The 23975-nt window shown below is 42.6% G+C and overlaps 3 protein-coding genes across 3 annotated transcripts; 2 read left to right on the forward strand and 1 right to left on the reverse strand.

Annotated features, from left to right (window-relative positions):
• Nucleotides 1–2053: 2053 nt before the first annotated feature.
• On the forward strand, nucleotides 2054–3216 carry LOC119659398 (nuclear cap-binding protein subunit 2). Its single transcript, XM_038067463.1, has 3 exons — nucleotides 2054–2212; nucleotides 2277–2494; nucleotides 2892–3216. The coding sequence occupies exons 1-3, from the start codon at nucleotides 2162–2164 to the stop codon at nucleotides 3088–3090; spliced, it is 468 nt and encodes a 155-aa protein (XP_037923391.1). The 5' UTR covers nucleotides 2054–2161; the 3' UTR covers nucleotides 3091–3216.
• Nucleotides 3217–7864: 4648 nt separating this feature from the next.
• Nucleotides 7865–8843, reverse strand: LOC119660250 (coiled-coil domain-containing protein 134-like). The gene is made up of 3 exons (XM_038068705.1): nucleotides 8600–8843; nucleotides 8420–8538; nucleotides 7865–8358 (listed from the first exon to the last, which is right to left on the reverse strand). The coding sequence occupies exons 1-3, from the start codon at nucleotides 8712–8714 to the stop codon at nucleotides 7939–7941; spliced, it is 654 nt and encodes a 217-aa protein (XP_037924633.1). The 5' UTR covers nucleotides 8715–8843; the 3' UTR covers nucleotides 7865–7938.
• Nucleotides 8844–8974: 131 nt separating this feature from the next.
• LOC119660249 lies at nucleotides 8975–16061 on the forward strand. Its single transcript, XM_038068704.1, has 3 exons — nucleotides 8975–9421; nucleotides 14213–14399; nucleotides 14459–16061. The coding sequence occupies exons 1-3, from the start codon at nucleotides 9267–9269 to the stop codon at nucleotides 15974–15976; spliced, it is 1860 nt and encodes a 619-aa protein (XP_037924632.1). The 5' UTR covers nucleotides 8975–9266; the 3' UTR covers nucleotides 15977–16061.
• Nucleotides 16062–23975: the final 7914 nt, after the last annotated feature.

Genomic DNA, 23975 nt, shown 5'->3' on the forward strand with positions numbered 1-23975 from the left:
GTAGTTGACGAACTCCTAGAAGAGTTAACAAACACCGGAATACAGATCCAGGGTTACGCTGATGATATTATTTTAATCTGTAGGGGCAAATATGAGGATCCAAACCGGACAGCGAATTATTAGTAACTGGTACAGGAAGGCGGGTGAAACGAGAAACAGGTCAAATATTTGGAAATTACACTAGACCAGAAATTACTCTTGAAGACGTATGTCGGAAACCTACGAGGGCTTTGGTGTCTTGTAGGTCCAGCAGGGAAAATATGGGGTTGCACCCCGAAGAGACTTCTTCGAATATACACTGCGATAGTAAGGTCTATGACTACTTATGGGGCGGAAATTGGGGCAGAAAGAACTGAAGTCAGCACGACAGCCAGGGAGTTACACAAACTTCGAAGACTGGCTTGCGCGTGTGTGTATCATTGGGCCAATGGGGACATGCCCAAGGCCTGGAGGTTTTCCTAGGATTAACTCGTCTCTGCCTCTGCGTATACAAATACAGGCCAGGAGGGGCAATCTTCAGAATAGCCGGGAGTATCAGTGAGGCGGCCTAATCGAAGGAAAATTGATATTCTTTCTAATCCCGAATTACTGATACCAATGGCAACGAGGTTTAATTTCCATAAGAAATTTCCAACACATTGAAGAAATAAGGCAAACTGAGAGTGCATAACACTGACGGATCCCTCACTGCAGAGTGATCGGCCTCCGGATTCATTGGTGCAAGGGAAACTTTCTTTAAATCGGTAGGTAAGCACACTAGCATATCCCAGGTAGAAATATACACAATAGACAAGTGTTCCTTCAAACTTCAAAGGAACTATAGGTGGCATTGCTATTCTGACCGACAACCAACCTGTGGTCAAGGCGCTTAGGTCCAAACAGGTTAACTCCAGATTGTTATAGGAATGCTTTAAGAAACTGAACACGTTCGGCTCACATAATAAGGTCGGGATACTCGGGGTTTCAGCAGATGTTAGGTTAAAAGACAAAAATGCAGCATATGAACTAGCCAGGAAGGGAGAAGGGACGCCTCTACACGGACCTGAACCCTTCTGTTAAATCGGAAACCAAAATCATAGCCATGAACATTGTAACGCTGAGGAAACTACACTTGGCAAACCTACTAGGAATGGAGAAGTTCAGGCTGCTTATCGTCGGATACGAATCCAAGCGCTCGAAGGATTCTTTAAACCTCCCCGCAAAGAACATCTGGACTATAGTGGGAATACTCATTGGTCACTGCCTACAAAAATGCCACCTGGGGAAGCTAGGGATATCTAGGGGCATTGCCTATAGGTTCTTTGCTGAATGTGACGAAACTTCCATACACGTTCCGTTCTGGAATAGTATCCGACCCTTTTGCAGGGGACACCAGGGAGAATACTTAATACCACATGTCAAATTGAAATATTTGGAACATCTTATGAATCTAATTCGCAATGCGAAAGTTCCGAATCGCTGATCATCCCAGACATGAAAGCTGAGAAATCATTTTCTATTGCACCAGCTCCTTAAGCTTCCCAGAGTTGGCTGCACAGCCGAAGCAACCGAAGTCAAATAGAGTACTTCAACCAATTTTGACAGACTTTAAGGACGATAATTATCTATCAACCAATGGAAGTCACTAAAGCTGCATGGGCAAGATAACTGCGGAGAAGTATAAACGAATATGGAAATTATGTAATGATAAGACACCTTAATTGCGTATCAAGGACAACATATCCACACAAACTAATTTCAGCTCGATTCAGTCTTTAAATATATTCTTACTTCCCGTTTGGAATGATGTGCCTAAAATTAGAATTAGTTCGAAATGAAAATCTAAAACAACAAAAAATGGTCTACCTACCAGATGGCTTTGACCAAGTTATTAGCAATCGCACAACACACGCATTATTAGAGCAGAGATGTGTACATAAACAATAAACCAAGAATTTAATCAGACTCTCCAACTGATAAATTTCGTACGCAAAAGTTTCGAACCGACCTTTCAGCTTCTTCTCAGTGCACTGAACCGTTGTCATGAGCACAATCCTATTTCCACCAACTTCACATCATACACGCGAATGCAAGTTAGCTGTCAGTGCTTGTCATCGAATGGTAAACATCTTCTTCGTGGCGATTGCCGTTTCGCAGTTTTATTTAGTTTTTCCCGGTCACGATGTCGAATTCATCGGTAGAATTGAGCTCATACCGAGACCAACATTTTAAGGTGTTCAGAAATGATCTACATGTTTTTCTTATAAGAGCACTAACCGTGAATTCTTGGCTTGCAGGGCTCACGAATTGATCAGGAAAAACTTCTGAAGATTTCCGCTACCCTTTATATTGGAAATTTATCGTTTTACACGACAGAAGAACAAATTCATGAATTGTTTTCGCGCTGTGGAGATATCCGGCGAATAGTGATGGGATTGGACAAGTACAAGAAGACACCGTGCGGGTTCTGCTTTCTGGAGTACTACAGTCGAATGGATGCCGAAAATGCAATGAGGTTAGGATTGAGAATAATTGCTGGCTGTTATCGCTTTTATGTGAAAACCTACTCTATATGTCTCAATTAACTTTCTTCAAAGCTTATTTTGGCGTTTATGTTAAAATTGTGTGAAGGTTTATCACACAATTTCCGGAAATACCCAGTTTTGGAGTTGCGGTTTTGTGCCGGCAGATTTTCGAGAAAATTCTTTCATCCGCAAAGATGCATCTTCCCCTGCTTTTATACCCAAAATATGTTTCAAGAATCTGGACTTAGTTTTGGATCATCATTTCTAAAAAATCGATAGCGTCGTTAATCACATTCACTCGACGAAGAGCTCCATTTCCAATAAGAGTGAACCGCGGTTGTGTCATTCTTTCATGAAAGATGCTGAACAATCTCTTATCCTTTTCAGATATGTAAACGGGACCCGCTTGGACGACCGACTGATTCGTGTTGATTGGGACGCTGGATTCATCGAAGGTAGACAGTATGGACGAGGTAAATCTGGAGGACAAGTACGTGACGAATACCGAACGGACTATGACGCGGGCAGAGGTGGCTATGGGAAACTGTTGCAGCAAAAGATTGCTCCGAACACAGATACCAGATAGGCAGGAACAGCTGATGTAAAGATAATTAAAATGTACATAGTTTTTAATTTTATTGTAAGCAAGAGTTGGATGTCGAATTTTATAATAAATGAGTCAATTTTTCTGATGAATAGATTGACTTTGATTCCGATTTCATGAAAAATTTTGATACAAGAGTGGAAGACTTTACTTTAATAGTAAACATACATAAATCAAGTTTTATAGAATATGCTGGATACGAAAAGTTATCATGCCGTTTAACTGCCCTCAGAAAAGTACCGGGACGGGTCCCAATCTTGATGGAAACCTAGCATGGGCTCCTGACACATGCCCGTCGTCAGGACATAGACAAATTGGTTCAAGCCACAAGAATCCGTGTTGTACGTTAAATATTTATGCTCTCAATAGATACATCGATATCCGCCCTCTCCGACATGAATGTCACTTCCTTAACCGACTAACGGACAGATGGCTGGAATACATCGAACAAATTTCGACGCAAAAATTCCGTCATTCACCACTTCTGCATTTGGACCAATGGAGTCTATCAGCGTCGTAGAAGTAGAAGAGGCAATTAAATTAATGAAATCAAAGGAAGCGGCAGGACCTGACCACACCGTGACTGAGTTCTGGAAGGTGCTGAGCTGGGACCCACCTTTTTGGTTCGGTGAGACGGTAGAATACCGTCTGATGCCATAAAGGACGACCCTTAATAATAATAATATGACATAAAAATTGTTAAATGCTCTCTTCACAATCGCATTGGCTACGTGGGTCATATAACTGTGAACCAGGCTGAGTTTGTCGAGAACTGCGGAATCACTGATGTAGTAAACGCTTCGTAGTTTTTCATAGAGAAGCACCGCCTTCATTACATTGCGGTTCTAGGTCCATAATAGACGTTCGGCTATGTGCTACAAAAACTCATCTGGTGTGATGAGCAATAACACGGAAGAGGAACTCCTTCTTTAATAGCGCGACAGGCCAAATCGGCCCTTGGCCTCCAGAATAGAGTTCCTCCAGCGATTGTCAGGTTTTGTCGTGTTAATGCCTGCCTTGATGATTCGGTCATTCAGTCATTTTTTTTCTTTTCATTAATTCTTAGGCCGGCCTCTTGCGCTGCTTCATTTAGTTGTAGGGGTACTTACTGCCATGATGCTGATGGAGAAAGATGAAGGCGATTTCCCATGCTTAAAAAACGGGGCAAATTATTATAATGGTCTTCCAAGTTGGGGGTCAGACAGGGCTGAAAATCCCACACGGAAAACAACTTGTTACGAAGCTACAAAAGGATCTTTGGATTGGAGGGATTTTTAACGACGAACCCAGGAATTAAAACGGACGAACGATTTGCGCATTTGCTCATGGAACGTGCGCTCTTTGTACGCCTTCGGGCTTCCCAGTCGGCTAGCTGCTGTCCCAATATAAAGCTAGTATAACAGCGTTACAAGAGATGTGCTGGACAGGGACCGGTATTTTGGAGAGGAGCCACTACACCATATATTATAGTAGTCATTTAGTAAACCATGTGCTTGGTTTCTTAGTCAGCCAAAAAATGAAACCTGATGTTGTCTGCTTTGAAAACATAAGCGAAAGACTATGCACTCTGCGGTTGTGAGGCAAAGAAGGAACGGAGGCGGTATTCCGGCAATACATCGGCTGCTATGGGAGCCGATGTATTGCCTGAATTAGCAATTAGCAGTGTCGCACGAAATAGTTGTTGAAAATACCTGGTTTGCGCGGAAAGCAGTCCACAAAAAACCAAATTGACTACATGTAAGTTCAACACCGCCTCAGCCTTGATGAATATCAGAATATATAGGGGGCTAATGAAGACTCGGATCACTATCCATGGTGCTCCGGACTCGAATAACAACACGAACGCGTATCTCCGCTGATAATCAGGTGAGGGCGAAAACTGTAGTCATCCACAACACAGCCATCCGTTACACCTATAAGGAGGAAATGGGTGCGGCATTAAATGCATTCAACAGCGTTCCTGGGGGAGAAGCATTGACAAATGATCTTTGGAATCACCTTAAGAACGTTATCATTGATACGGCCACAAGGATACGTAGCTCCAGCCGCAAAAAAGGCCGGAAGGACTAGTTCGACGATGAATATAAACTAGCAACGGAAAGGAAGTATGCTGCATACCGAGTAATGCTGCATTTTCGAAGAACGCGGGCGCGCGCAGAGGGCTACCACGAATTTTGTCGAGCCAAGAGGCGACTTCGCAGGCGAAAAAAGGAAATCTAGGAAAACCCACAGGTCTGTCAACTTGAAAACTACAGGGAGCAACGGCCACAACTAACAAATCAGCAGAATGAAGCTTTATACACCTCCATGCTCTTCCTGCCGAGAACAGAAGGATCTCTGAATTCCGACAGAATGGGAAACGTCAGGGTCAAAGCTCATTCTGTGCAACTTGTGCTCAAGGTGTGGGACAGCGAATCAATGCCTGACGACTGGCAAAGAGGCATTATCTGTCTTATACATAAGAAGGGAGATATCACACAGTGCAGCAATTATAGAGGTATCACGTTTCTGAGTACCATCTATAAGATATTCTCCGCTATCTTGCTAGGCCGGATAGCCCCATAGGCCCATACCAAAGAGGCTTCACTCCAGGCAAATCAGCAACAGATCAGATTTTCTCTCTGCGGCAAGTGATGGAAAATCTGTTGGAATATCCACCCAACTACTGGCCTATGCTGACGATATCGACAATATGGGAAGAGCAACCTGAGACGTACAAACTTTCTTCATCCAGATCGAGCAGACGGCAATCGGCATGAGATCTTGGGATGCACAGGCAAGACAAAAAATATGGTGGCAGCGTCAGCACCAAAAACCAACCAACCAACAACATCAAACCGCACTGGTCAAACAGGAAGAATAAAGATAGGAGAATACAATTTTGAGACCGTTAATAACTTCTCCTATCTAGGGTCGAAAGTCACAACCGATAACAGCTACGATAATGAAATCCGCACACGGTTGTTGTCAACCAACAGAGCCTATTTCAGCTTACAAAAACTGTTCCGCTCGAAACGTCTCACCATAGGGTCAAAGCTCTTACTGTACAAGACAATGATCTTGCCAGTCCTCATGTATTCCTCGGAGATTTGGGTTCTTAGCAAGAAGAATTGCCAACTCTTGGCCGCGTTCGAGAGAAGAATCCTCCGAAGAATTTTTGGCCTCTTACATGAGGATGGACGATTCCGTAATGACGAAATCTATGAGCGATACCATGACCGCCGGTTGTAGATAGAATCCGGCTCAATTGGTTACGGTGAGCGAGTTACTTAATCCAGCCCGGAAAGTCTATAAGGGCAATATCTATGGTAGAAAAACAAGACAAAGCATACCCTGCCTAAGATGGAGCGATGGCGTAGTCCAGGACGCCAGACGGCTTTTAGGAATATCGAATTGGTGGACCTCGGCGCAAAACCGGGGGTACAGATTTAAATTGGACATCGCGCCTAATTATCCAAACTGCGACGGGGTCCCAGAGGCCCCGGCGCACGTGTTCTTCCAGTGTCCTAGGTTCATGGAAGAAAGAAGGAACCTAGAGGAAAGTCTAGGTGAAGTGCTTACCCCGGAAAATTTTGTCCGGAGAATGGTAGCTTGTCAGGAAGACTGGGATGCGTTCAATTCCATGATCGCAGAAGTGAGGAAGGCGCGATTACGAACCCCGCGGCTAGACGAAAGGAGACCTAGCTAAAGTAAGCTAACTCCGCCCCGTGATGCAATACCTAAAGGTGGTTCCACGGGGTAGAGGGGCCGGGGTTGGTTTTAGTGGGTAAAAATCCCACACTCTGGCGTGCCCAGGCCGGAGTCTTTTGAAGATTTCCACATTCTTGAAAAAAAAGGACAGACAGACATTGAACCGATTTTAATAAGGTTTTGTTTTGCAAACAAAACCTTAAAAAGATAGACAATCTAGCAGAATGTTCAAATTAACATCCGATCCGCTTGATAGCTCATATCATGAAGATTTTTTCTTTACAATCGTATTCGCGACATCGTTTAAATAACAATGAACAATGCCAGGTTTGTTCAAAACCACGAAACTTAGCAACACGCTGCACGGTTGAGGACAAACACCATGAAAAATCATCGCTTTAGTAAATTGCATCTCTGAATTTAGAGGTGTTTAGCCGTGTACCACACAACACCCATCTGGTATGCTCTTCATTAGGTTAAATTGCGAAGTGTGTCGAATATAACAAAGTCGTTTCTTGTCTGTTAGTGTTCATCAGGAAATAGTCTCTTACCATTCCTCTTAGTCTTGTTCTGCGCACTATCATACGGGACATCTAACGTCCAGCGCCCTATACACTGCTCTATGTAGACATTTTTCTCGGGTCTTATAGCAAAACTGATCTTGAGCAACTTGTCCAAAAGGGGGAATAATCACCTCATGCAATACGGTAAGGGACTCAATCTGAATAAATAAGAATTTTTACTGGAATGTGGTCCGCCCTGTCGCCCTCTATGGTCCTGAGTGTTGGCCGACTAAAAAAAGCAATGAACAGCGTATCACGGCAATGGAGACGAAAATGTTGCGTTGGACGAGTGACATGCCATGATCCCAATCCAGAGAAATTGTGAGTGACTCCACTTTGTTGGTATGGGCATGTGATTCGCGCTGATACGATCGATGAGGAACGCTTCTGAACGGGATAAATTGCAAGAAGCCTCGGTAACAATATTGATCTAGAGCACTAATTATTAAATGTATTCATTTCATACTTATAGAATTGATGGATCGTAACCAATAAACAGAAGATAATGCAAAATTCAACAAATTTATTCGACCCCATTCGATACATAATGATTATTCGATCCAACTTACAGAAACTCCTACAGTTCCACTCGCCCAGTTAACTGAGGGCCTCTTTTCAATTTCTTCTTTGGCGGCCTCTTTTTCTCTTTAGTCTCGCTCATTGGTAACTTGGTATAGTACGGATTTACGAAATCTGGGGAACGTTTCGTCAAATTGACTTCCTGTCGAAACAAATCGACCATTTGGTACGTTTGCTCACTCAGAATGTGAGCGTAATTATTCAGGAATTGCGTGCCCCAATCGAAGATTTGCTTCCATTCCGGTTGTTTCTTAAGGATACGATATGAGATTTCGGGGAAATGGAGGATTAAATCGCCGCCAAGGCAGATATTTTCAATGATGAGTGCCACCGAGTCCTGCAGGCGACTCTCAGTCGGGAAACCAGTTGAAGCTACGTAGCCGGATTGGTGGAGTGTCATGTTGTTGTCTTTGATTATCTGCGGATATTTAACATTTACATAGTTTCAAGCTTTTGTGATGAAATTTAGTGTTTATCACCTCTAAAATTTTATCGTACGCTATATCCAACATTTTGTACGTCTTCTCGTAGTTGGAACTGGCCAAATGTTTAACGAAAAGTTTGTGCTCCTCCCGTCGACGGACGAATACACTGGCGTCTAGAAAAACATGCCCATCTTGCAAAATCTACTTTAATAAAATCGTTTTTATTTGGCTTACATATTTTAGGTGTTATTTTAGGACGTTCCTCATCTTCAGCAGTTCCACCGACAGGTATCAAAAATATGCACAAAATAACAGGTGCCAGCAGAAAGATGCATGTATTGCTTAACATTTTCACAGAAATTGTGGAGATTGCAGTACTCTCCCTCAAAATCTCAACCGCAATTATCACATCCGTCCAATTACTGTCGGACACGAAAAGACCACCAGCGGGACAACTGTAAACATTTTCTTATCAGTAATTGACATATGCCCTCAGTATTTACTAGCCGAGACGCATTCCTGGATTGTTTGGAAAGCAGCATAAACATATGCAAGATGAAGTAAAACTCCAGAATATTTCCAGTATTTGCTGGTAGTTTTAGACTTTTCGAACTAATACAAGTCGAACAAGTTCTAGATAGAAGATTTAAATACGCAGATAATGTTTTCAACCAGCAAATAGACATTATAACACAAGAAGTCATTTCAACACAACCCTGACTCTCCTCCATTGCTGTATGTTCGCTCATTAACTACATGCAAGCTGTCAACCGCGGGCGGTGTATTTTATATTATTGCTATTCCCAATTGCATTTGTAAATTAAAGTTTCGCGGCAAAGTGGAAATGTAAATAATCGTTAGAAAACAGTTGTGTCAATTTTACTATTTCAAAGGCTTAGGAATGATAATGAAAATGAGAGGACGCCCACAGCATGATTTTTGGGAAAAAGGTCATTTCGAGCTTATCAAGACTGAGAATTCCCGAATTCTGGCTCGTTGCTTGATTTGTAGTCGCGTTCTTAAGAATACAGCTCGATCACGACTGATAATCCATAGGTAAGTACTTATGAAAATGCTTAAAGTTAATAGGGATGTATTCCGCTTGTACAGACCGGAAAGAACTAGAACCCGTGGAGGGTCTTAGGAGGTAACACCACTGTCTTAAATGGAGCAATTTTTCGAGCTCTTTCCTCATTGTCGAAGAAAAGTAAGGATAATAATACTCAAATATGTTGTTAGTCACACCTTTAAGTTAAAAAAATATTAACAAATAGAATAAGCTGTTCTGGAGGTGTTTTCACAATGCAACTTGACTATCGCTGCAGATTGCGATGCGCCTGCTCTTCTACCGCCTGGCAATCACATAGATTGCCGCCTTTAAAACTGCATACACTTCAGCCTGAAAGACCGTTCAATACTGTCGTTAGGGAAGAGCCCACTTCTACTACTGCTTCAGAACTCTACCCTTTTTTTGAGCCATCGGGATAGAAAAGGCAGTATATCCTGCCATGCTTTCTTCTGGGTCGTCCCAGTTTTCCCTGCGTTTCAAAATAACTTTATACTTTCTACCAAATACCCACAATGGAGCTGCGCGAGGAGAATAGTGCATATAGTGGCGGAACCCCCGTATGGAGGTTCGCACTGGTGAAGGGACTATAGGGTGAACCCTACTTACTAGTAACTTTTCCTACACCTTCCAAGGAACGGGCGGAAGAAAGGGAAGCCAGAGACGTGAATGGAACTGACTTGATGCCAGTTCGAGTAATCGAATCTATGCAAACCGGACATCGTAAACCAGTCAAGGTGCTAAGTGGAAAACAGATGAATGCTCTGCGGGATGAGATGATATTTTTCATTAATGAGGACATGGGGGATATCGAATTGGTGGACCTCGGCGGAAAACCGGGATGTCTGGAGTTCCTTATTAAGGCAGGCCTAGACCGGATACCGGTTGTTGCGCCGTTGATGATGATGACATGGGTACTGCGGTACCTCCAAGTGCGGCTTTTCTCCGAGAAATCAAACACGAGGGGATCGAGTCTCTAGCAGTACGGTGTGGGGGAAATCCCGTCACACGCGGATCGCGGCGTACGCTTCTGTTTTCCATAACACATTAGAAAAACATAAAGATTAGTCGAATCAGCCTGTAGCATGCTAAAGCCTCCTCCTATCTTTGGCAGCGAGGCTGCAGGACTGCACCTATTTTTTTCTAGTACAAGAGCGACTTTACAGAATTTGTGGCATTGGATCAGTAAAGGCGGCTAGGATCTTCTACGATGAAAGATCCATAAGACCGAGACCTTGTATCCTGATGTCAAGACGGTTAGAGGCAACCATGCTGAAACAGCTCTGTTCCCAGGACTTAGTTACGGTCATCGTACAAAATCAGATTAATGGCGAGAGGAAAAACATCATAGTTGTCTCCGCTTATTTACCCTATGATTCTTTGCATTCTCCACCGGCGCAAGAACTTAGGGATCTGGTAGCGTATGCAGAATCAAGTGGTCTCGTACGTTTAATAAGTTGCGATGCGAATGCTCAACATATTTGTTGGGGAAATAGCAAATGCAATTTAAGAGGAGAGAAGCTATTTGATTTGATCGTTGCAGCTGGTCTCATGACTGCAAACGCAGGGTGCGCCCTTACGTTCGTGGGACCGAGAAGAAGCGAAGTAATTGACCTAAGAATTGTTAGAGTTGATTACACATTGGCGGGTGCTAGACGAGGTCTCACTGTCAGATCACCGATACCTAGAATCCAATCTGACTATTGCGGGCGAACAGTCTACAATACAAAGACGGAACCCTAGGAAAACGGATTGGACAAAGTTCAATGAATTTCTTGGCAATAAAGTACAGTTCCCTAGGCGACTAAGGACCCATTCGGTGCTGGAAGACGAATTGGAAACTCTGAACTGCACACTTTTAGAGTGCTATGAAGAGGCTTGTCATATTTCTCGAGGCCAAAGCGCCAAAACGGTTCCTTAGTGGAACCGGGAACTGCAAAAACTCAGGAAATCAGCCAGGCAACTTCTCAACGGTGCTTGCAAAAGTAATAAGAACGAAGGTTGGTTAAATTTCAGGAACTCACGGCGTGAATATAAGAGGCTCGTTAGGTGTTCGAAACGAGACTCCTTTAGAGCGTACTGTGAGGAAATGAAAGGCAAAAGAAAGACTTCAAGGCTGTGCAGAGTTCTTAAAAGGGATGAGTCGGCCAAGTTGCACTCTCTTAGAAAACCCGACGGTAATTTGACGAGCTCCAGACTGGAATCAGCAGAGACCCTCCTGGAGGGCAGAGTTGACGGTTCTTGCAACCCTTTCAGCACGTAAGTGCTGCAAGGGGAACTGGAACACTGCGAAAGCGATTGTTAACTATGAAAAGGTGAGAGCTACCATACTGTCCTTTGAACCTTTCAAAGCACCTGGCATGGATGACATCTATTCAACAATACTAAGGGAGGGTATGGAGCACTTAGAGCAACTTCCAAGAAATATTACTACGTGCCTTCCTCTTGGCAAAAGGTAAAGGTAGTCTTCATACCGAAACCTGGGAAAGATGACTATTCTAATCCAAAGAACTTCAGACAGATCAGCTTGACCTCAATTTCGCTGAAAGGTTTGGAGAGACTGGTTGAGCGTCACATTCGCGGGAACGCGATTAGGTTGCACCCACTTAATGAAAACCAACATGCTTACCAGCGTTAAAAGTCCTGTGAGTCTGCTCTTCATTCATTGATTACAAAGAAAGAAAATGCAACTCTGAATGGTGACTACGCGATGCGCGTAGCACCGGAGAAAAGAGTAGTTTTGAAGGCGATGCAATGCTTATCGATATTGTGATGCTCATTAAAATGGATCGGAATTTTGCAAATAGAACTCCTAGCAGAAACCGGCTCCCAAGTCAAGAGCCGTCAGAAACAAACCGACACCGGATTCACGTCTGCTACCCCTTGGCTTTCCAAGAGGGAGAGGAGTGCTCTCCAGAGTCCCACTATCTTACTTTGCTTAGGCCCAAAATATCCAGCTTATATCTTTAGAATTGCCGCTCAAGTTGAAGAAAGCGAACGTTCTGAGGACCCTCGCTACCGTTGTCAAGGAGTATGCGCACATTCCAGAAACCAAATATAATCCGTTTTCGATAGCCAAAGGTCGTTCCCATGAAGTTAGTCCCTATCTGCGGAATTGTTGACGTTTCGGTAGCAATAAGGTTTCAAAATTTGCATGTTGGTAGTCCATAAATTTCTGTCCCTTTTAGTCGACTCATGAGTCTCATTAGCGCTTTGGTTACTTGACTCTTCATTAGCCAATGAAATCGTTTTTATTTGCCGAATCTTGAAACTGATTGCAAAGTAGGTTTTAAAGTAGCCGACAGCAGCGGGTAATGGTGGACAGATGCCGATCTAGTTTCGCAGGAGGAGCAACATTATCCATATAAAACAGGTTTGTTCCAGGAGGAACACAAAATAGGTCAGAAAGTCAGATGATTTACCAGATGTTAAGGTAACAGCCGAAGCTGCGGGCAGTTCATCCGAGGCACCTATTCCAGCTGTAGCTATAGGAGGACTGTTTATTGCTCCAAAGATACTGTCAGTAGTAGTGCACATTGCTTCATGGGTTACTGTTTCTATGAACTTAAATAACATAGCAGAACTTAGTGATTGGTTGTAGTCATTTATAGGCTATAGTTTCGGTCCAAAGAGGCAGCATTGGTCCTTGTCCTGTTATCCTCTATGATTCCGAGTGCTGATTGGCTACCCAGATGATGAACTACCCTTCACGAAAACGAAAAAGTTGCGTTGGATCAGTAGCGTAACACCCTGTGATACGCTCGAAATAAGGTCATCTGTATTCGATATGGTGTTACGCCCATTGCATAGAGATGTGTCTTTGATTCTATGGTCATGTAATTTGCACTGACATCTGTTGATCAATTTGTATATCTAGGAAGCGTCGTTTCTGTCTATTGTGGCACCGAACTGAATGTTGTCCGATGTATTATCAGCGCTAGTTCTTCTCTCGCTGCTTTGTCTAAAATCTGGAAATGCAGTTATGTCAACATCAACATCAAGTTGAGCGTGTTCTTTGCTAGTGTTCTTTCTGTGTTGCTATATGGGAGTAGCACATGCGAAGTGGCCCTCGCTTTCACTCGAGCCCATGTCAATGCTGCCTGCGTCATGTCATCGAAGTGTTCTTATCTGATACAATTACTTAGTCTTAGTCGGTACACAGGCCTGGCTCCCGTGCGCAATGCGATCGAAAGGCGGAAGTAACAGTGGATAAGTCATACATTAAGGAGAGGCTACGCTATGCGGTGGAATCTACTCTCCCAAAATGGCTGACGAGTATGTCGCCCCAAGAGCACTTGGCACAAAATAGAGGAGCAGTGTGGACGCCTCGGGAAGCCCTAAGGGAGCTGAAGCGCATTTCAAGTAATTGCGAACGATGACGCGTATGTGGAGTTGACACGCTATATCTACCCAAGGGGCATTCGGCAACCATATATATATGGAATTTGCATTGATGAGTACTAAATAGCCAATATGGGTCTGAACATCAAAGTCCAGGCGGAAAAGCGATGATTGCATCTGCTAGATGCCTACGACAAAAGTTGCGTGCCCGATCTAGATGACCCTGCTACTGAAGGGAAAAAAGGGTAAGGAAGAAGAGAAATTAGTTCTGCACGTTTACATGAAATACCAGCAGCCAAAATGATACACGGAATGATGGTAATCGACATTTATTTTAATGCAAGATAATGCGTTAGGTTAAGTACTTCTTGCCAAATTTATGTGCATTTTTATTTGTATTCTATTCGGTACTTGCACTAATTTCTGTCCTGTCCTTTCAGAAAAGCCTGTCCAGGAGCTGATATCAAAATTGATGAGAGCAATTTAGAAATATCTAAAGATGAATCACACATTGAACCAGAAGGAGATGTGGAAATGGAAAGCATTTCCAACATAGTTAACGGAGAAAATGAAGTAATCAGGACTGCAGACCAGAGTGATGAGGGCGAAGAGTATGAATCAATTCAGGTATTCTAATTGTGAATATTAAGTTTCAAAGAGAATAAACGCCATTTCTATTGTTCTAGGTATTCTTGGATAATAATTCGGATGAAATCTGCATATCTCCGGAATTCCAAGCCGAAAAACCGGGAAGTAGCACTCCGTCCAATAGTCAGTCTCCTGCTCATGAAACGAAAAAGATAAAATTGGTACGAGTTTCTTCGGCGGCCTCTGCGAGCACTTGCAATTTAGAGGATATTCATTTGGCATTCACTGAGCTTTTTATTTCATCTAATATTCCATTCAAAACATTGAATTCGGTTTATCTGAAACGGTTTCTAGCGAAGCTCAATAGAAATTACAAACCACCAACCCTAAAAGAACTAACAACCACATATTTGGATAAAATCCATGAAAAATTCAATGCCCGAGTGCCTTGCGAGGAACAGGATGCTGTTCTACTACTAAGTGGCTGGAAAGATTTCAGTGATACGTCAAAATGCCTTGTGGCTTGCTTATATTTGAAAGCCCAGAATGAGTCACAGGACACGCGCGTATTTTTAAATACTTGGGACTTGGATGTAGATTTTATTGGCGACGATAGCGACATTCAAACAAAAGTTATTCAAGAATCGTATAAACTCGCCAAGGAGTTTTACAATGCAAATATATTTGCAGTCATATCGGACAACTTACAGTTAGAAATCGGATCAGTAGAGATTCCACTATGGCATTCTGTATGTCACAGCTACTTAGCAGGGTGTTTAGCTGAAGATATAATAGATCAAGACGATGTAAAGTTCGTTAAGCAGATTTTACAAGAAGTTAAAAACAAAGATATCGAATTGAAAATTCTTGAAGCTGGCGGAAGTCGAATACTACTACCATCTGAAAAGCGGTACTGCACCTACCGCGACTCCTTCCGATGTTTCATTACAAATAATCCTATTGTACAGGACTTCCTTGAGAGGGAAAATATTGATATTCATTATACTATTCGTTCTGCCATTTGCAACGAATCGTTTTTGAAAAAAATCGAGACTTATTTAAACGTCATTGAACCTTTATGTGAGCTGATCTATTTATCTCAAAAAAGGAACACTACGCTAGCAGAAATCGCAGAAAAATGGATGGAACTTTCTTTTCCATCCGAATTTCAGGAACACCTGGAAAAGAGAAGAGCTCAAGCTCTCACGCCTGTCGCCATGTCTGCGAATTTTATGCATCCAAGTTATCGTGGACGGAAATTTAATAGCGAACAAATGAAAATGGTTGAATACTTCCTGCTTGAAGCGTTAGATTCACCGGGGCTGGATCAGTTACTTCTGTTCAAGAGAAATGAAGACGTGTTCAAGATTTTGGCAGTGAAAAAAGTTATTTCGTATGACACATTTTGGTCAATGGCTGAACGTATGTGTCCAGAATTAGCGACATTCGCTAAACGTTTGCTGTGCATTCCAGCATCGGTTTCATATGTTGATAAGATTTTTTCGAATTGGTCTGGCGCACATTCGTCCGCAAGGAATTTGCTAGGAATGGATTTGTATAGGAAGCTTACAAAGGCGCATTTTGAGTTGAATTTGGCTGATAATTCGAGTAGTTAGGATTTTGGATTAAGACAATTTTTATGCACTAGCATAGTTAAGTGAAGTTTTATAATAAAAGATAAAATACACAATCGCAAAAGAGGTGTTTAAACTCTAGGAATTCCTTTGGTATTATTTTGTTGATTTGCATTACCTGGAACAGTTTGACCCCGTGAAATGATTTTCTACAACAGAATAACTTTCTCTATTGCTTCGTCGGATCATTAATTGCAATGGAGCAATTCAATGTCATGGATTTGGACACCCTATCACTTTTTTCATAGTCTGACGCTTCCGAAATCTTATAAAAGGTGCAGGGTTTTCCCTATTTAAGAAAAATTAAAAAATCACTTTACTCTGAAAGAGCAATAACATTGTATTTCTGAATCTGGTGCCAAAGGAGCTCGTCTGGTATGTTCTACGACAACACTTAGTGCCAGAAGAACCGTGCGTTGGGTTCAATTTCTCTACCACGATCTGAGAAGCAGAGTTCAAAGTGTAGCGGGTGTATGAAAACCGCCTCGTGTCTCTGTCGGTGTTCATCAAGAAAACGCCCTTTCATCACTCCTATTTGTTGTTGTTAAGAACACATGTGGATGCTCAAATATCCGTTTGCCCCCTCTAGGATTTTTCTTAGTCCTGCATGCTTCCAATTTTCCGTCGATAGACAGATTTGTCTCAAATACTACCAAAGTAGTTTAAGCATCAGCGACACTACAAGGTTCAGTGTGATTTTAGCCAAAGAACGTAACTAACTATCTTTTCGCATACAAATTGAAGGGTTCTTAGAAGGCACATTATGACGAGGCTTTAGAGCTACTAATTCAGATGCACTTCGCTGCAAACTAGGAGGACTCTCAGCTGGAAATCCGCCAAGGAATATCGAATTGATAATCACGGTTTATAAATAGCTTCTCTGCATATATGTAAATCTTCTGGCACAGACAGCATGATATCAATTACGATATAAAGACAAAAAGAGGAAATGTTGTTTTGTGGATAATTGGAGCTGTTTTTATACAGGGCAAACGAAGCTATCAGCATTAAAAACATACCCTAGACATTTAATGTTGATTAAGGAAGGATCACTTTGTTTGAACTCTCAACAAATCCACCTCAGAGGCACTATTGAATCCTGCGAGCAACTTACAATCTTGAAATCGGTAGGCCGAACCAATTGACCGAAAATCAGATGATTCAGTTGGGAATCGTGCCACCCTAATCATAGTGTTGCCTTTGATTAAATATATGGATGGTTGCCATTATTTCCTAATTGGGCCAACCGCGTTAACCACACCTACGCCTCGTTGCTGTCGATTCACTTCAATTTGCTTCAGCTCCCTTTAAGTCTTTTCGAGAAGCTGGCACTCCTCCTCAACTTTTCTGCGTCACGTGTTGGACGACCTACTCGGTCGACCTAGATGAAAATCAAGCTGTTCTCTGTGCATCAAGCTTTTAGCTTTGCAAGATAATTTTGGCTATTTTATTTGCGACAATTAAGAACACGCAAATATCTCGTCAATTCCCATACTCGAGACGACATCAGAACCTTGACGATCATTCCATTCCCTGGGAAAAACCTCAGATTCTCAGGACTTACGGATGAGTGAAAGTACTAATTCGGCAGTAACTGCAGGAGCTGCAAGGAGCAGTTCCAGGGGAAGACCTCCTTATCCAAAGGCCTTGCCTCGTTGAGTGCATTTATCAGGGGATGATTTCATTTTTGTTTTGATTTTGTCATTTCATCGACAAAGAATGGAACTTTACCACAATATAATCGCTCACAGAAAGACTCTCTCCCTCTGTGTCCGCAGCCTTCGTTAGTGCATTATACTGCAATGTTGAGATATTTCTTATATCACTTACTTCTGGCAGCCTCGCCAGAGTACAATAACCCAGGGCTGTAAAAGAAAGAGAAGTGCTTTCCAAAGACCTATAATCTTACATAGTTTGCTTGAGCCCAGAACGCCAATACCGTATCACTGAAATTCTCACAAAAATTGGAGCAAGGAAGTATTCTAAGGAGGGCCTCGATACAGTATAAAGTAAAAGGTTGTGGCTGATAATGATTTATATCAGTATAATTATTATACTGATTATCATCCTATCATGCCTTTGAGATTTAGCGCTTAATAAAATTTTAGGTTTACGGACTGCTAGTCTAGAAATATGTATCCTTTAAAGTCAACTTTTACGATAATAACATAATACTTTGAGTGAATTCCCCTCCCTCAGCGGGGCATCGTTTTTCCACTTCATAGAAAATGCTATTATTCCGGGAGAAACTTATTCCACCTACCATCTGAGACGGTTAGATATATTCCTCCTCAATCAAAAGGGTTTAGGACTATGGTGGAGATTGCCATAAATTCCTATGTAGGGCTTGTGAGCTACGGCTAAAGAATACAATCAAAGCCTTCCCTGCATGTCCTCCTAACAGGATATAACAGTGTGTCACGTTGCCGGCTATACTGGTCGAATGAGTCAGATACAACGAATGAACTAATTTAAAATTACACGCGCCGAAACAGATTTTATGAAATTATGAAATATTTCCAATGCTGCTGATAATAACAGTACAGAATATTTCCTGAAAACCGCCACCAACGTGTTAGGCTATGCACCCTTGCAAGCCATCCGCCCACTCTATCAGGTAGCAAATGATAATGCTCCAGAGGAAGGAATTCGCTGGATTATTAAGAATGCCTTTTATATGGATGACTGTTATATGGGGCCTATACTGTAAACGAGGCGCAGGACACTATTCGCAAAATCACGTAAACGTTAACTAAGTGGGCATCTAACAGGAAAGAAGTTCTGCGGCACGTTGACGAGCGTCAGCAAATTGAGTCCTATGTTGAGTTGGAGCAAGCAGAGAACGATCTTAAAATCCTAAGCTTGCACTATAACCCCAAGGAAGACTATTTTCTCTATAGCATTCATTCAAACTCGAATATCATATACACCAAAAGAAGGGCCTTAGTATAGTCGCTGCAATTTTCGCACCTACATGCTGGTTACTTCCAGTCGTCATGAAATTAACGATTGAAATTCAGCGTTTATGACAGGAAGGATACGGTTGGGATGACGCTATTAAAGAACCATCCAAGAATGAATTAGAAATGGATACGGGGAAAGCAGTTGGTGCGGATTTTATCCTTCGGTTTTCCAATCTGACTAGGCTAGTGAACACAGTCGCGAGATGCCCTCGGTGGAGGAATAAGAATATAGGTCCCTACTCGATCCAAGAATTACAGCAGGCTGAGTGTACAGTAGTTAAAATTCAGCAGAGGCAGCTTAGGGCGCAGATGGAGAGGATTCAACGAGGAAAAGCAGTAGAAAAGTAGGATTCACTACCAACACTTAACCCGTTCATAGACCTGGAACCTCTGGAGTTGTACGTGTAGATGGAAGGTTTAAGCAGGCGCTTATTCCTTTCAAACAAACATATCCCATAATATTAGGCAAGTCACATTTGGTCGACTTAATAATTGAGCAGATCCATACAGTACATCAACATTCCAGAATCGACCTAATGATGACTATTTTGCGAGAGAAGTATTATATTGCCGTCCTACAGCAGAGAGTCAAAAAATATATTAGGAAGTGTGTTGGAAGTGGTTGATCTTCCGTTTGAATGAATTAGGCCAGCTGCGGGATTCGAGAATGACGGAAAACCACCAGTTAGTATCCAAAGTTGAGTGGAGTATGGTCCCAAAACGGATCGTGTGGCATCACAACCTTCCCAGAGTTAGTCGCTTTGAATAGTTATTCGGGGCAACAGTTGGGAGCCTGAAACGATACATGAAGCAAGTGCCTTCCATATTCAAAGCTGCAAAAATTCGGAAGAATTTGTACGCGACAACCAGTCATAGGGTTGCTGATACCCCAATAGTATGCTCAGCCGTATAGGAAATGGATAAATCTATCTTATTTGTATATATCCAAAGCTATCCGGCCTGTATATGTATATCTAAACCTATCCTATTTGTGTAAAACTCATCCACCTCAACATGCATTCTAGCCTATGCTATTGTACAGACTCATTTTGAACAGTCAGCATTTTTTTTCTAACCGCGTAGAACGTTAACCATTAGCATACGTATTGCTTGATGTAGATTTATATGCTTGATTGGGTAGTTTGCCGACAAGTTAAATGAGCCCTTGATTCTTGCCAAGGCCACCCACGATGATGAGATTTTTCCAAACTGCATGCCCCAGCACTTTTGAGATATGTGTTTTTAGCAGACATTTACCAGGGCAAAGATAATGTCCGGATGGCTCAAGTGGTTAGAGCGCTGGGTTGTCGTAGCGGAAGGTCGCGGTTCAAATCTCGCTGGGGGCAGAGGAATTTGTTATCGTGACTGGATGTCGGACACCAGTCGACTCAGCTGTGAATGAGTACCTGAGTCAAATCAGGGTAATAATCTCGGGCGAGCGCAATGCTGACCACATTGCCTCCCACAGTGTACTGTGGTGTACCGTTTCGGTCTTGAATGAAGTGCTCTAACACACTTCAAGGCCCTGATCCAATATGGATTGTTGCGCCAACGATTATTATTATTATTAAAGATAATAATGGTAGCAAAAATTCCTATCAAAAGGATATGGATTAGGGGATGATATTATCTTCTCTAGACAGACTTGAAAAGGGGTATCCAGATACAACATTATTTTTGTATTTTGATTACTATTTCACGTCTTTGAGGCTGCTGGATGAAATCACTAAAAGAAAACAACAAAAGAACTACGGGAACAATTCGCAACAACAGACTATAACGATGTCCAGTTAATAATAATAACAGATTCACAACATTACCTAGAGGCGCAAAGGAGTACTTCCTAGATGCAGACTCCAACATCCTTGTTGTTGAGAGGTACTCAGTTGCCGTAAAAAATCGAGAGCTGCAGACCTGCTTTTTAAGGTTTTGTGTAAACACAAAACCTTATTAAAATCGGTTTACCGTCTGTCTGTCTGTCTGTCTGTCTGTCCGTCTGTCTGTCTGTCTGTCTGTATGTCTGTCTGTCTGTCTGTCTGTCCGTCACACGCATTTTTCTCGGAAACGATTACAGCGATTGACACCAAATTTGGTAGAAAGGTGGGAACTGTGAACGCTCACGCATACAGTGAGTTACATCCTCTTACGTCGAATTTAAGGGGGGGTCCCCATACATGCAAAAGGGGGGTGTAATTTTTTTTTTCATCAAATATAGTCATGTGGGGTATCAAATTAAAGGTATCGGTTAGTACTTTTCGAAAACGGTCTTAGTTTTGACATTTGTTGGAAAGGAGGGGAGTGCGGGGGATTGAAAGTGACCATTCCTTTACGGGGGCCATTCTCAGAAACTACCCAACCAAAAAATCTGAAAAAAATCAAGAGGCTGCCACTATATGGTGCCTGGGCTCCGAAATACCTTCCACACTGATATCTGCACAAATAAAGTTAATAATAGTATATTACTATAATTTTTAGTAATTCGCTGCAAAACCCCCCTTAAGTTCATGCTAGGACGACGAAATTTCGCAACAATATAGGGTGTAACATAGAGCATGACGTTACCAAGTTTGGTGGAAATCGCACTATTACTAACAAAGTTATAATACGTCAAAGTTGTCGCTTCTTTGCAAATTCAAGGCTATAAATGTCAATAGCATCCGAAAGTGGATATTCTCACATAATATTGTATATGCATATATTACGTGCTACGTACTAAGAAATGCACAAAACCTTTCGTAACTGAAGCGTCCAGCTTCCGGTTTCCCGACTTGTTTCTGCTGTAACCGAGCTGCTAGGCCCAACATATGTACAAATTTAACATTACCAGACCACTGACGGAATACACAAATATGTACATATATACGTATGTTTCCGAATTGAGAATATTGCAGTTGAAAAAAATAAAAGTATCCTAGCAAAGAAGTCGTTTCAGCTAAGAATCTTTTTTTATTCTTTCTAATAAACTCAAAAGGTCAAAGGGTAGTATAGCTCCCAGGTGGAAACGTGGATTGGTACCCACGACAACACCAACAGCTCTTCTACCAAACCCTATCTCCATCTCCACGTGGTGACTCTTTCTTAACGAAAAGCTGCAGACGGAGAAGAATGAAGACGGGTCTCCCGCGCCTAAAAACGGGACAAATTGTACCAATCGGTCCTGCAGGTTGGGGGTTGGGTAGGGCTGACAACCCTACACGGGAAACAACTTGTTACAAAGCTACAGAAGGAGCCTCGGACTGGACTGACAACACAACGACGAGTCCGGCAAAGTAAAAGGAATAACGATTGGCGCATTTGTTCATGGAATGTGCGCTCCCTGTACAGTGAAGGCGCTGCCAAGCAGCTAGCCGATACCCTGTCCCAATATAAAGCTGATATAATTGCAGGAGATGCGTTGGACAGGGACCGATTTCCTGGAGAAGAGCTACTACACCAGCAAACTATGTGCTCGGAGTAGGTTCCTTAGTCAGCCAAAAAATGAAACCTGCTGTTATCGGCTTTGAAAACAAGCGAACGACTATGCACTCTGCGCTTGCGAGGCAAATTTAGAAATATAAGCCTCATTAACGTTCAAGTCCCTACAGAGAAGACTGCAGAGTCGAAGAAGGATGCCTTCTACGAAGCAGTAGAAGGAACCCTCAAAGTCTGCCCATGGTATGTTATGAAAATCATACTTGGGGATTTTAACTGCCAAGTAGGGACAGAGCCCGTATTCAGGCGATACTTTGGCTCTTACAGCTTACCTAAGAATACCAATAATAACGCATTGCGGATCATTCAATTAGCATTGTCATACGAAATGGTTGTTGAAAGGGCCTACTTTGCGCGGAAAGCGGTCCACAAACCAACGTGGGCCTCTCCAGATGAGACCCCTTTCAACCAAATTGACCACATGTTGATGGAACGCCGCCACATTTCAGCCTTGATGAACACCAGAACATATAAAGGGGTCAATAAAGACTCGGATCACTATCTCGTTGGCTGGTACTCCGGGGTGGAATTACACCACCACCTACAATCCTCTCTGACAATCAGCTGAGATTTAACACTGAAGCCATCCACAACACAGCCCTCCGTGACACCTATAAGAAGGAAATGGATGCCGCAATAACCGCAGTCAACAGAGGACCTGGAGATGAAGCATCAACAAATGATCTTCACAACCACCTGAAGAACGTTATCATTGATACGGCCTCAAACGTACTTGGCCCCAGCCGCAAAACAAGCCGGAACGGCTGGTTTGACGATGAATGTAAGCTAGCAACGGAACGGAAGAATGCCGCATACCGAGTAATGTTGCCTTCTCAAAGAACGCGGGCACGCGCAGAGACTTATCACGAACTCCGTCGAGCGGAGAAGCGACTTCACAGACGGAAAAAGGAAGCCTGGGAGAATCAACAAGTCTGTGAAATAGAAAAGTACAGCAGCCGCGCCAGGCGCGCAAGTTTTACCAACAAGTCAGCAGGATGAAGCCTTATACACCTCGATGCTCATCCTGCTGAGACAAAGAGGGAAATCTGATTTCCGACAGAATGGGCATATTGGAGCGATGGGTTGAGTACTTTGATGAGCTACTGAACAACCAGAACATCGGCGAGTTGGAGGTCCCGCCAACTGAAGACGACGGACAAATACTGCCACCACCAAGTTTAGTAGAAACAGTCCGTGCAATTCATTGGCTAAAAAATCATAAGTCGCAAGGAGCCGATGGAATTACAGCCGAATTGGTTAAATATGGAGGCGACCAATTACACCAAGTTGTTCATCAACTTGTGCTCAAGGTGAGGGGCAGCGAATCAATGCCTGACGACTGGCAAAGAGGCATTATCTGTCTCATACATGAAAGGGGAGATATGACACAGTGCAGCAATTATAGAGGTATCACGTTGCTGAGTACCATCTATAAGATATTCTCCTCTATCTTGCTAGGCCGCCCCATACGCCCAGAACATCATTGGCCCATACCAAAGAGGCTTCACTCCAGGCAAATCAAGCGATGGAAAAACTGATGGAATATA

This window comes from Hermetia illucens, chromosome 6, assembly GCF_905115235.1.
Source record: "Hermetia illucens chromosome 6, iHerIll2.2.curated.20191125, whole genome shotgun sequence".
NCBI lineage: Eukaryota > Metazoa > Arthropoda > Insecta > Diptera > Stratiomyidae > Hermetia > Hermetia illucens.